At 36.4% G+C, this 14,971-nt stretch overlaps 1 protein-coding gene across 1 annotated transcript in view; it reads right to left on the reverse strand.

Moving 5' to 3' along the window:
* sema4ga (sema domain, immunoglobulin domain (Ig), transmembrane domain (TM) and short cytoplasmic domain, (semaphorin) 4Ga) overlaps positions 1 to 14,756 on the reverse strand; it is a 50,084-nt gene extending 35,328 nt beyond the window's left edge. Inside the window, exons 1-2 of the mRNA XM_067421419.1 lie at positions 14,594 to 14,756; positions 6,454 to 6,756 (exon numbers count right to left, since the gene is read on the reverse strand). Of these exons, the coding sequence (XP_067277520.1) occupies positions 6,454 to 6,580 (127 nt within the window). The 5' untranslated portion in view covers positions 6,581 to 6,756; positions 14,594 to 14,756. The remainder of the gene's footprint in view (positions 1 to 6,453; positions 6,757 to 14,593) is intronic.
* Between the last annotated feature and the right edge of the window lie 215 nt (positions 14,757 to 14,971).

A 14,971-nucleotide genomic window follows, 5' to 3' on the forward strand; every position in this document is an offset into this window, starting at 1 on the left:
AAAATCTATTTAAAATAGTAATACTATTTTACAATATTACTATTTTTACTGTATATTTGATCAAATAAAAACAGCCTTGGTAAGCATAAAATACTTATTTCAAAAACATCTTTCAAAAAATTATGCTAACCCCACAGTTTTAAACAATAGTTATCCACTTCAAGCATGCAATATGCATCTATCCTATACAGTCAAAAGTATGAATTTAATTTAAAAACCATCAGTATTAATAGATTAATAAACTGACTTAAAAAAGTCTCTACACTGTAAAAAAGTATATGTCCAATAAGTTATGACAACATGTTTTTTTTACTTTGCTTTAAATCATCAAAAAAAAGTTAAGCTAAACATTTTATTCAAGACTCAACTAATTTCAAGACAGTTTGATGCAATTTAAGTTGAAATTACTTAAAAATCTTTTTTTTTGTGTTTGTTTTTGTTTTGTCTCATATGCAGAGATAAGATCCCTCTGAAACTGAAACAGAAACAGGCCTTCACCAAACACAATCCACAAAACTGGAAGGTCAAAACTCTTTAGAATATCATTATAAACTGTAACATTAAACTTGGTTCACTGGAATTAAGTGCCTAACCGAACCTGTCAGTTAGAAGGGGATGTCAACGTGCAGTTATCCATGTAGTGACTATACAATTGAGCGCTAAAAGCAGAATGACTAACATCAGACCTTAACAACTGACATTATAGTATTTATTCAAGACACTCCTATCCAGTCTGTGCACACACACACACACACACACACACACACACACACACACACACACACACACACACACACACACACACACACACACACACACACACACACACACACACACACACACACACACACACACACACACACACACACACACACAAACCCACACACGTTGGTCTATGTGGTTTACAGGGACTCTCCATAGGCGTAATGGTTTTTATACTGTACAAACCGTATTTTCTATCCCCTTACACTGCCCCTACCCCTAAACCTACCCATCACAGGAAAAATTCTGCATTTTTACTTTCTCAAAAAAAAAAAAACATAATTTAGTATGTTTTAAAGCTATTTGAAATATGAGGACATTTCAAAAGTCCTCATAAACCACATTTATATTGTAATACCAGTGTAATACCCATGTAGTTATACAAATTTGTGTTCTCATAAACCACATAAACAGGCTCTCTCTCTCTCTCTCTCTCTCACACACACACACACACACACACACACACACACACACACACACACACACACACACACACACACACACGCACCTCCGTCTTCTGATCTGAAAAGGCTAACTAATTACCAAATCAATATGACTTCCAGAACATGATTCAGACTGACATCCCAGAGGCCTTGTGCATCTGTTGTGAGAGAGAGACGTGTGTATTTGCTAAATAAACAAGTGAAGGTCTCCCGAGAACCAACGCGTTCACTGTCATGTTTCAACCAGTCACTTCATGCAGTTTCACAGCAGTGTGAGCTTTGATATTTGATAATGAGTGTGTTCAGTGTGTCTTTGAGGAGTACAATACATCCAAGTGCAAATATAATTTACACTGTTCTGTGTCCTCCCTCAGGTAGCCTGTCACTATCTCAAGTCTCGACTCTGTCTCATGTCTCTGAGGGTTATAGTGTATAAAGTACAGAGCTCTCTGAACTCATTAATGATTAAGCAGCCCAAGAGAGAGGAAACCGTTGGTTTTAGAGGTGCAGGATACTGACTCTATCTGCTTTGGCGTTCCTGAGACATACCGTCCAAATTAAAAGTTGACTGTATGTCTTTATGTTAAATTGAATGATCTTGCATCTACAGGAAGGCTTTTATTTGCAATCATGACAGACAAGCTGCACATAGTACTTACAAAATAAATAAATAAATTGGTTTGAAATATTTATTTATTTACACTGTAAGACTGGGAAAAAAACTAGCATATGCCGGAATGTCTAATTGAGGAATGAGGACTCTCTGAGAAAACAGGAAATTAACATCTGAACTGTCTTTCACACACCATTGGAGACGCAAGTCTCACCTCAGTATCCTAATCTACATCTTCCTCTATTGACCCCCTCTCCCCCAACTCCTACTCTCATGCTGAGATCACATCAAATTCACCCCAAAATCTATACCGTTTAATGTGAACAAATACTATACAGGCTTATACATGTATGGTATCATATGAAATGTTTCAGTGTGACTGGTACAAATATCTCATTCCCACTGAAGCAAACAAGAAGGTAATAACGGTTAAGAGTTTAGAGATATTTTGCCTATTATGGTGGGTGTTTCCGGCCTAATGATCTCTACCTTCTGTCATCAATACAGGTCTATAGGACTTGATTAATGCAAATTCCCATTGTGAACTCATGTTTACATTTCAAAGAGTTTTTGAATCTTGGTCTGGGTATTTAAAGAAATGCTACAAAGAGATCGGGCCGAATCTTTATATGGGTCAGCCCGCAACGTTGAGAGTCTCCAGATACTTTAAGTAATTTTCAGAAGTCAGATTGAGATTTTCAAAGATTGAATGCCAAGCGACCTTCATCCATCAATCGTTAGCCTCCATTGGGACAATTCGGGCAGGCTTATGCTATATTAGCATTAAAAGTATATTTATTGAAAAATCTAAAGTAATCAAATTTAAAATAATCATAAAAAAAATAATACTTCAATAAACAGTATACAATAATTTAACATTATCTTTATTATCTTATCTTATTTTCCGTCTAGCGCTGCGTTCCCACGGGACTTCAGCGTGAGACACAGCTTGCCGGCTAAAACAGGTGAATTTAAACAATGGCTAAACGCATCTCGTTGTCGTGTGAGGGACCTGTTCATGTTGGACGGACATTTTAATTGCATTTTGTGTCTGTTAAGAGGCACAAAGTCACCCTTTACGTGTATGCCCCCAAAGCTGCCGTTTTAGCTGAGGGGGGCTCTGGGCATTAACTGTAATAACTCTGTGTTGCAAGCACCAATCCGGTTCATTTTTTTTTCTATAGACTGTACTCACAAAGATATAACGATCAAGATAAACTTAAAAATTCGTCGGAGTTGTCCTTTAAGAAAATAAATATTATTATTGACAAAAATATATATATATAAAAAAGACTAGGCAATTAATACAGGTCACATTTGCACATCTTGGGTTCACCCATGCTATGACCAAAAAAAATACTAGTTTCTTTGAAGAATACATGAAATCTGAAATAAATAAAAAATGTTAGTGCATTTTTATTTATTTATTTATTTTACATTGGCTTCTGGGTAAATTTGATCCGCTTTAAGCATTCTAGGGTTTAAAAAGTTTCTTTTTTTCCTTTGGTAATGTCTTATCTCACTTAGGGAACCAAGTGAGTCAAGAACAATTACATTTAATGTATTCCTTTTTACACACTTTCATCTCTTGCCTGATGTCGCTGAGCAGGGGTTTGATATTAACTCTTAATCATTAATTGATCTCTCATTTTCCACTTACAGTGATAATCTAAGCTCATGCCTACACAGGGATGCTAAATGAAATGAGGGGAGATGAGCTCATTGGTTTTTGTAAGTGCAGTAGAAGCTGCTAAGTATTTTGATGAAAAGATCTGTCAGACTGATTTATGCAGGGATGGATTATGGGTATGTGAGACTCAAGCCACTTCTTTTTCTTAGCTACACTTCCCTCTCTGCTATTTCTAAGCTGGGGCACTATGCAAGTTAATGGGTCATGTTTATAGGTACCATAAAAATGTATTTCAATAAAAATCTAATAAAAGTCACACACCGCTTGATGCAACACAACTGCAATCAATCATAAGATCAGGTGTTTTTATACAGAGTAGGCCGGGGCTTACACACCTCAATGGTACAAAAGTGCAAATCAGAGTTAAATTATAGTTACTAAAAGCCTTTTTGAAATAAAATATAAAGACAGGTTTTCAAGGCAACATTTCTTATTTTCATTTAGTTGATATACTTACTAAAACTTAGATTAAACAAATGTATATAAACTAAATAGACATTTTTCATCAAATACTACAAAAAATACTAATATCCGGAAAAAAATGTATACTAGGAAAGATAAAAACTATTTCAAAATATATTAAAAAAACTATACTATGTCAAAGATCCTAAAATAACAGTGTAGCATCAATGGGTAGCTGTTTATGAATGCATAATTTATCAGTTTGGAAGTAATGAATGAATAACATAATAATAATTAATAATTTGTTACTTTTATATAGCATTGTTTCTGGGTCCTCAACGTGTTTCATGGAAGGGGTATTTCATTAACCACTGCCAATGTGCAGAATCCACCTGGATGATGCGACAATAGCCATATTGCGCCAGAACACCCACCACAGACTAGCTGATTGGTGGAGAGGAGACCGAGTGATCAAGCCAATCAGGAGAGGGGGATGATTAGGAGGCCGTATGGGACAGGGGCCAATGGGCAAATTTGGATCCCGGGTTTACACCCCTACTCTTTTACTGAAAGGACATCCTGGGATTTTTAACCACCACATAAAGTCAGGACTTCAGTTTAACATCTCATCCGAAGGACGAGACAAACAGCACAAACAGGGTTGGAGGATTATTTATAACATGGTGTTTCAAACTCAGATTTTTAAAGCAAATTAACGTGTTCACAACAATTAACTTAACTTTTGTCTACCAACAAAAAACAACATTATTGTACTGGACGAAAGTTTCAATCGTCTGGAGGTGAGAAAAAGTAATTCCACATATTTAACATAATGAGTTACTTAATACAATTATAATCCTCCAAACCTTTTCGTGATCGTCTTCTGCACTGAAAATCTGCAGCAACACTTCTTCTCTAGGTCACTGACCTGGCAGGGAAAGGTAGGACTAGTCTTGGAGAGTGAACCTGCTGCTCTTTCAATGTTTTTACACTCAACACAGGCCTCAAGACTCAGCCCTCTGACCTCTCTGCAATTGTGTAACTAAACACTGGCGATAAAGGAAACCTTGGGTTGACTTAATGTGCCTTCTCTCCAGCATTTCTGCTTCACAGATGTGAGAGAAAGCGGTTTTATTGTTCAACAGCTAAGAGAGATACAAAATTCAAGCTGGCAAGCAGCGAGTCATCTAAACGGCTGTGATAGAGCTCTTGCTTACATCTGAATGATTAAGTACATAGTTATAAACAGTCCCTTTACCCACTCCCCCTCATGTAACCACACAGCCGATTCTCTGCATCTGTTTGAGCAGCCATTTTATTTACTTGAAAATTAACCCCATACTGAAAGGTACTGTAGTGTTACCATGTTATTGAATGATTATCATATCTAAAGGGGTCTTATAGTGCCCCTTTTTACAATATGTAAACTAAGTATCTGAAGTCCCCAGAGTGTGTATATTAAGTTTATACAGAGATATTTTTTATAGCATGTTAAAATTGTCAATTTTTAACATACTGTTTTTGTGTGTCCCTTTAAATGCAAATAAGCTGCTGCTCCCAGCCCCCTTTCAGAAAAAGGGCGGAGCTTCAAGAGATTGCATTAGCAGCTCACACAGGCACACACTCAAAATGTTCAAAACTGTTCAGCCTTTCATGTATAGATGGATTCAGACAATGATGGTTAGACTCAAGAAGTGACAACATGTAGAATGCAAAAGGTCGTTTCTTAATGGTTAGTTGATGAATTTATGTAGCTGATGTGGAGATGACTATCTTCAAGTCATTAATAAGCATATTTTGTCATTGTTGCAAGATGGCTTCAGAGCCAGAGAATATATGCTGGATGAAGATAGAACAGGTATAGTTTAGTTTAATTACACTTATAACTTATGTTATCATCTTGCTTTTATGACATGCTTTTGTGTTACGTACTGTATTGCAAAATAAATGGTGAAAAGACAGAAGTGACAGCCTGAGCAGACTCCCAAATGTGCTCTTCTACAACAACTCTTCCTCTTCTCAACATGGTCTTTGTTGTGTGTTCCCGGGGTGGGGTATATGTAAATTTTAGGGTTAGTGATGTCTCGAAACTGTGAAACTGTGAATAAGCCCATTATAGTCCCTGCCAGCCATTTGTTGTAGTCCTTAAAAAATAAGTCCTTTAAAAGAAAATATATCCCTTTGCTTTGAACTTTGAGCATTGTAACTTTGCAGATGTTGTTTATGCTCCAACAGCAACATTACACACTAACAAGAAATCATAATCAACCACCCCTTTAAAACATAGTTTTCACGTGACTTCACACCCTTATAGGAATGCCACATGGAGGGCAAAACAAGGATTTCCTCCATTGCCTTCCAGACATTTTTCTAATATAAAAGTACTAGTAAGACTGCGATATTAAGACCAAATTCAACACACATTATTGGTGATGCATAATATGATGTATACTATGGTAAGCCATAAACTAAGAATATAAACACAACACACAGTTTTTCATCACACAAGTATTTTTTTCATAAAAACACCATTTGTAACATACCGTTGAAGAAGACCGTAGTTCTGGGGGTCACATCCAGGTCTAACGGGGGTCTGAAGGGGTAACCCCACAGAGTGGACACAATACACAGCAACAGCAGGAACAGCAGCCATGCACTATGGGTCATCATCTTCAGGCTGACCAGGAGGGGTGAGTACCTCGAGACCGCCGCTCATCCCCTCTCTCAAGGGAGGAGAAAGTCACTCACGCCGTCTCTTAAGACCCTTTCCTCTGGTGTGCAAATGCGGTTGTTTTCTCTTCTTCAGTAAAAAGTAGAACAGCTGCCCTCACCTCAAGAGGTTCCCTCTGCAAAACAAGAAAAAACAAGACGGTTAAAACAGGTACAGAAATGACTAGTCAGTGCTGATGTCATAGCTAATCTGACAGGTGATCAGGTGAAGCGTGTGCACTGTCGCTGTAGTTAAATCAGGTTTCTCAAATAACACAATTTAACCCTGCTTCTCTGCCCATATCGCCTCAGGAAAACTTACTATCAAGATTCTCATGTTTGCACGGAACAAAGGAGCGTGGGCATGTTAAAAGGAAACCAGTAAAGCCTGTGGCACTAAAAGGTTGCCTTAATAGAAAAGTCTTCTTTTGAAATATAAAAAAAGTCTGAGTGACACATGCACAAAGCACATGGACACCCAGAGATATACGTCAAACAAAGATCAAGGGCTTTATTGGATGCAACGCCGCATCTAATGACACGACCTTTTAGGCCTTTAATCCTAAACTCTGTCTGAGGTGACTGCATTGAATAATAAGCCAGTGATTAATGTATGACAACTGAATAGTGAGTCCTAATCCAAAAGAGCCAGGACTTTACCCAAATATCACAAACTCAGCCAGAGCTCATCTCTGACTTCTCTCACCTTGCATCAAAAGCAGGGTGGCTTAGTCTGAAAATGCTCTAGAGTTTTCATGTTCTGAGTTCATGAGAATACTGCAATAAACAATACATTGACAATACATTTTGGTCCAAAAATAACAAAAAATACGAATTTATTCAGCATTGTCTTCTCTTCCGTGTTCCACAAATAAAGAATCAAACGGTCATGATTCAAGATTCTGATCCACGTGTCAAACTGGCAAACTGCTGAAATCACATGACATTGGTGATATGAATCACGAATCAATCTGCTGATTCGCGACCGTTTGATTCTTTATTTGATGATTGAAAACAAACGCGGAAGAGAAGACAATGCTGCGTATTTTTTGTTATTTTTGGACCAAAATGTATTGTCGACGCTTCAAAAGAGTCTAACTAACCAACTGATGTCACATATGGACTACTTTGATGATGTTTTCATTACCTTCTGGACGTTGACAGCAAGTGGGCATTCACTTACATTCAAAGGACAGAAAGGCCTTGGAAAAAATCTAAAATATCTTAAACTGTGTTCTGAAGATGAACAGAGGTCTTACGGGTGTGGAACGACATTGGGGTGAGTCATTAATGAAAGAAATTTCATTTTTGGGTGAACTAACCCTTTAAAGCTGGAATCTGTAAGTTTTGCCTCTTTGTCGCCATCTCTGTTCGAAACCTGAAAATGCAGTTATTTCATTTTTACGTAGGTTGCGCATCAGCACGGCTCCTCAGCACAAATAATCTAAAGTTTTTAGAAGGTTGTATGCCTGGCTCTCAGTCCTCACACTTATGTGGATACTGTCCTTCGGAATCAGAGATTCTATGTCTTGGAAGTATGACAAAAATAAAAAATTTCACCAGAAAATTTCCTTTGAACAAGTAAGTAACATCTGCAACTCGAAACAATAGCTTAGCTCAGATCACATAAAACTAGGGATGCAGTGATACAATTTTTTCAGAACCAATCAGATCCAATATTAACATTTTTAAGTATCGGTCGATACTTATACCAATCCGATACCAATGCAGTTTTGTTTAAAAATTCAATATAGAATCTCTATACCGCAGTGTGTTGAACTAATAATCACTCTTTTGTTACGAAACCATAGACTGTTATATTCAGATCAAGCATAATAACAGGAACATTGAATCATCTTGGAGTTTCATTGTGTTGACTGTTGTAACCGAAAGTGACACAGTTTAAAGCTGAATGGAGAATGATTGACAGCCGCAGATTGCTGTAATGCATCTAAACCAACAACACGCTTATTAGATCCACCCACTAAACTACTGAAAGAGTTGTTACCTGTAGCAGAAGAGCCTCTTCTCAATATTATTAACTCATCTTTACCTTTAGTACATGTCCCAAGAGCCTTTAAACTGGCAGGTCTTAAGCCTCTCATTACAAAAACACAACTACATCCAAATACAGTCCAAATGACTTGATACAAATGAGTCAAATTACCGACTTATTTTAAATCCTCCATCTATGTCTAAAACATTAGAAAAAGTCTGCTCAATTGTGATTCTTATTGCAAAACAAGAAAGTCGTTCCAAACCCGTAAGACCTTCGTTCCTCTTCGGAACACGAATTAAGATTTTTTTTAATGAAATCGGAGAGGTTTCTGAACCAGCAGCAACGTCATTGCAACATTAAGGTCCAGAAAGGTAGTAAAGACATCGTTATCATCCTTGTGACTCCAGTGGTTCAACCTTAATGTTATGAACTGACGAGAATACCTTTTGTGCACAAACCCCCCCAAAAATAACGACTTTATTCAACAATTTCTTCTCATCTGTATCAGTCTCCTACACTATTCATGTAGTAAACACAGTACAGTGCTTCCAGGTTCTATGTCAGAACATCGACTCAACATTGGCTGACACGGTCCAACAGTCATTGATGTTAATTTACAATCGGATACCGCAACAATTTCATTCAAAGTTGTTTGTTTGCTCGGCCCATTTCACCAAGGAGAGTTTCTCTAACTTGGGACAATTTAAGTAGGATTCGCTCAGCCATATTCCTAAAAACAGTAAGTAGTTATTTATCCACTTCTTCATTGTCGAACCCATTTCTGATTACATTGAAAGTTTTTTAGTAAGACAACATTAAAGATAATATCCCGTGTTGTCTAGATCCAACAGAAGATGCTGAAGTAACAATTGGAAACTCCAAGAAGCACACCAGTTTGTCAAATGACACAGTTAATATTATTTCCTGCCAGTGTCATCAGTCATAAAATACAACAGTAGATACGTATGTCGATCCCTTTTGACAGATTGAAATCTAAATTATCCTAAATTTCATCATCAACACATAACTCAGAAGCTAACTACGTTTACCGTTTGCTTACAGATCGCTCACTCGATCCTTGTAGCTAACGTCACCTTCACCACCATCTAAGTTGAAACGATAGTCATTTGACAAGGCTTCTAGTCAATTTGTTAAATAAATATACCTTTTTGAGAACTGAAGTATGATTATTTTGCAACGGGTGAGTAGTAAACATGACACTGACTATTTTGAGTGGCTTCTAAATTACTTTGTTTGGCTAAATAAATCAACTTTTAAATCAGTACTCTGATCAAACGTCTACTGTAAAACTGTAACGTTACTTTACAAACAACATATTTACGCGCTACCCAGTTCAGTTTCTGATTCAAAGTTAAGAAGCTATAATTGTAAGTCATTGTAATGAAGGAGCAGTGCAGTGAAACAGTCAATCAGAGCAGAACTCCGCATTAATATTCACGACGACCCTTCCAAATAAGGCAAAAACAGAGCATTACATCCTATAGGGACAATTTATAGGGTTGTAAATGGACCTGTAAAACCGTATCTGGACAATTTTTGACCTTAAATAAGCCACATACCGACTTTTTAGATATCAGAGAACAATTAAAAAAAAATCAAATCATTTTAGGGCACCTTTAATAACCATATCTATCAAAACAACCATTTACCTCTTCAGTTCTAAAACATTTTTCTCCATATTGACACTGTTAACTATCCATTCCTGGTTGTTCCTGAACTGTAAGAGTATGGTTGTTACTTAAAAAGGAAGTCATTGTGTCCCAGACTCACACACACATACACAAGCACACAATCTGATGTGATTTAGAAGGACAGTGGCCTGAACACCCAACTGTTCGCCTCCCTTCGTCCACTACTCTAACACACTCAATCCCTCTCTTCTGTAAACACTCCAGGCTTCTCCCCCTCTCTCAGATAAACACTCTCTCTCGCCCTCATTCCATTAAACAAGCTTACACACCAGATGAGCACTGTTTTCTTTTCCCTCTATCTCCACTTTAGAGAGCGCATTCCCAGTGGATTCTAGGCCTCTCTATTCGTGTTCATTCAAAACTATTTAGCTCCTTTCCTCTCTGTTTAAATGAAACACACAAAACAAACTCTCTCAAACATAACTGCACAGATGTGCTTGAATTCACACCTGCTATAGCTCAGGAATCAGCAGTACTGTGCCAGAGAAGTTCAACAGATCAGCATCTCTCGTTCTGCCCTCAATACAGTTCTCTAACAACAACAGAAACAACGTCAAAGAGCTGGGGGAAAAAAATCCCATTCCTAATGGAAAATATGAATTTTCAGCATCATTATTCCAGTCTTCAGTGTCACATGATCTTTCAGAAATCATTCTAATGTGCTGATTTGGTGCATGATAATTATGCTGATAATATGCATATTATAAAAAATACTATATTAAATAGTTCAAATATTAGATAAATTCATTAAAATGTCATAGTTAAGGCCATATCCACATTTTGCTCAAATCATTAAAAAAAATCAAATACAAAAAAAAAAAATCACATATGAAAAAAACCTAACTGGTTTTAATAAGGGAATATTTTTCATTTTAAAAAATATGCTTTGAAAGGACTGTGCAAAAAAATCCTTCAGGGGCTGATTTATGCCAACAAAGCATTAGCAGATATGACATTATGTGGTATTAAATATCACTGAAAGTTTCAGGAATCAAATAACTTTTCTGCTGAACCGCTAAGAGAACAGTGTGGATTGAATAATAGTTGGTCCAAAACTAAAATCCAGTTAAAGTGTAAGAGGTTTATGAATGAAATCCATTACAGGATTATAACTACACAACCATCAGCAGTATTATTATTCTGCCAATTCAGATGCGCTAGAGAGAACGAGAATTATAAAGAAAGAAAGAAAGAATAGGTCAAAGACATGAGGAACAAGATCTTCCCAGTAGAAAATCTCTTAGCACAAACGGCATAAGAAAGCAAATGAAAGCATATCAGGTTGGAGCCCACTGTAGCCCACAGCTCAGCACAGTGGTGTTATGTTGTGTGGTCACATCAGACAGAAAGAGATCAGTCAAACACATTTTGCACTTTCTTATTCTGCTACAGAGCAGTACAGATGGGCCAAAGCCAATTCCAGACAATAGAAGATCAGCTGCAAGTTCATTTAAAAATAAAGTGTCGAGTTGTACAACAGGGTACATGGCATCAGCCCGTAGGATAGACTGAATCAAGTGACAAGAATTGAGCAGCTGCAGAGAGAAAACGATAGCTCTGTTTCTGCTAGCAGCTCAGCTCAACAGTGACTGCATGAGACCCTTCATGCATCTTTAACCAGCTGTCAATCACTCTGAGCACATTTGCATCCGAGTCCCCTAAAGAGAGAGCAGCACCGACAAACACACTAAATTCACATCATGATTTCACGAATGTAATCGAATGATGACGACATGCTATATTCCATGCATTAATGACTTGCAGAGTCTTTGTGAATGAAGGAGCACAACCAAAATTTTGACATTTAAACATTGCATTTCTTAATTTACAGACTCTTGAATTAAAAAGCAGATCAGCTGAAGGCCTTTTGAGTGTCTGGACAAATCTGCCTAATCTTCTACAGACATTCAACAGCACATCCGGCATCTAGTTCATCATCGCTGTAACATGACCCATCAATATTCTACAACAAGGCAATAAACAAACAAAGTAAATAAATAAATAAATAAACTTTTCATAGAGAATGGCAGACCATTAAAGCTAGCTTAAGATATCGGTATAACAACTAAATCAATGTGTGGCTTATGAATGAGAACTGTGTAATTATGAAACCCGTCTTTTATCAAAATGTTATTCTTGCATGTATAAGACCTTGAGAACAAGCAACGATAGTGCCCGATTGTACACTGGGGCATTGACCGGATGCTGAATCCCTTAAGGGACTGTCTCTTTTTCAGTTGCGAATCAAAATGAGATTCTGTTGAACTATAAAAGCAGTTCATAGAGAAGAAAAATCATATGGCAGTATGCAATAAATCCCTTTCTTAAGGCTTCTTTACAACGCTGAGTTATAGCTGATCTGAGCAGCTCTGTATCTGCTCCAAAATCTGTTTAAAGAAACAATACCACATAAATGTCATAGTAAAGATTTGCTGATGCTAAGTTGCATCTGTGTAAAATTATGCAGCATTAGAGCAGCGTTAAACTTTGTGGATGCCATGAAAGAGCATATATTTTGTTATTTAAAATCATAATATGTAAGACAGCATATAGACAGCAATGCTTCAGCATAAGAATCAGCATTAAAGGCTAAAGACTTTCAGTATTATGTGTCAATTGTGTGTTCACATATTAAAGAAAATATTAGATATTTCAATTTGCTTATATTCTTGGCAAGTATATTCCGCTACTGGTGTGTCACTAAAAAGAATTCTTAGATGCCATCTTACTTGGACAGTTATATGTTTTTGTGCCACGTCTGCGTTTATTAATCTAAATAAACGCAGACGTGTCTGCAGTCTTTTTGACACTCTTTCACATCACGTACCCATAGCCTGAAGTATAGCCCATCTTTCAGCCCTTTAACACAGTTTAATGATTAACTTTTAATGAACTGCTCCTTGACAGAAATGTTGTATGGCAAGCCATTCTCACATGTATTCTATTTTTATTACTAATTTAAATATTCACTTTCTACTAGTATGTTTTCCAAATGTTCCTATTCTACTTTCTCCTATAGCACATATTTTTAGATGCTTGCAACCATTTTCTAGGTCTTAATACTTTGCCACTAGCCACTATCCCAATACTTACAAGTGAGTATTCTTGAGTTACTGGTAACAAATAGCAAATTATGTGAGGATTTGTGGTTTAGATATTGACTATTTTAATTGCTGTTGGCACATATTTAAGTTTTATTAGTAGTAAATATTTATTATGTGCCGTTACTAGTTTCGTATAGTTACCAATATATATCCCAAAAGTTGCTAGTTTATTAGAACTTTATAAATGTATTAAGGAAAAAAATAGTATATATCCTAATTGTTACCAGTAACATTTTTATCTCACTAGCTAATTGTTTTACTTGTCATATTAAATCACTAGTCAGAATGGTAGTCCAATCAAACATCGGTAACAATTTACATTTGTTACCATTAATGTATTAAATAACATGAACTAACAATAAGTAATACTTTTTTACAATTTATCTTTTGTTATTGTTAGTTCATAAAAATGCATTGTTTGATGTTAGTTCACAGTGTGTTACCTAATGTTAAAAAATACAACGTTTGCTTTTAATACTGTATTAGTAAATGTTGAAATTAACATTAATAAAAATATTGATAATTGCTGTAGAACCATTGCTCATTCTTAGTTCATGGTTAACAAATGTAGTTAACTACTGTTAGCTAATTAAACCTTTGTTCCCCAAAAATCTAACTAACAAGAATAAAATATTAATAACAATTTGAATACACAGCATTGTCTAATGAATAGTTGTCCAGTTAGGAAGACTAGAATAGATACTAGCAAATATTTTAGTAGTTACAAATTATTATTATTTTTAAACATTTGCTCTCAGTAAAGAAGGAATAGTTAATTTTCACTACCTTGATTAGTGACAGGTATTAAAAAAAAGACTAATTAAATATATACTTTAAAACAAGATTATGCTATTGGATTTCTTTCTTATAGTTATAGGCACTAGTAAAACAGATAGGCTATTTTTAAGGAAATAATGTTAATACGGCTTGCCATATACGTTGATGCTTCGTTGATGTTCTCAGCGAAATTATAATTTCCAGCTTTTCCGTGTCGTCTAAATGATGTTGTCTTCACTCAACATGTCAGACACTTGTTCATACTGCTCCGTCGGAAATAACTTCACTTTCATGCGATGCTCACCATTAACGTACAGACGTGCATTGCCGTCAATAAATATCATAAAAAGAAAACGTGTGCACTATAAAGTGATCTACTTACTGAAGTGCCTTTCGTCACAAACCGTCCAAAAACGCTGGAAAGTCGGCTAGTAGTTACTGTAAAGCCAAGTAACGTGAGAAAGAGCAGAGGAGCAGAATGAACTCAGCTGTGATAATCGCTGTGCCCGTGCGCGCGCCTCGTCAGTCGTCACAGGTAAACTATACGCCCTCCTGCGCCAGCGTCTCAAAATGCGCTCAAACAACAAACACGCTTTTGACGGTCGGCATTCTTGGGGGAAAACCATTTAATTTGAGCTACCACATTCCTTCGCTATCTATTGGACAAACCACAGTTACGCAATTATTAGCTATAATAAACAAAGAGCACTGTTTAAAAAAAAGCAATCTAGTGTTGAATGTTGTTGAAAAACAGATGCTC

This window comes from Pseudorasbora parva, chromosome 17 (assembly GCF_024679245.1).
Source record: "Pseudorasbora parva isolate DD20220531a chromosome 17, ASM2467924v1, whole genome shotgun sequence".
Lineage (NCBI taxonomy): Eukaryota > Metazoa > Chordata > Actinopteri > Cypriniformes > Gobionidae > Pseudorasbora > Pseudorasbora parva.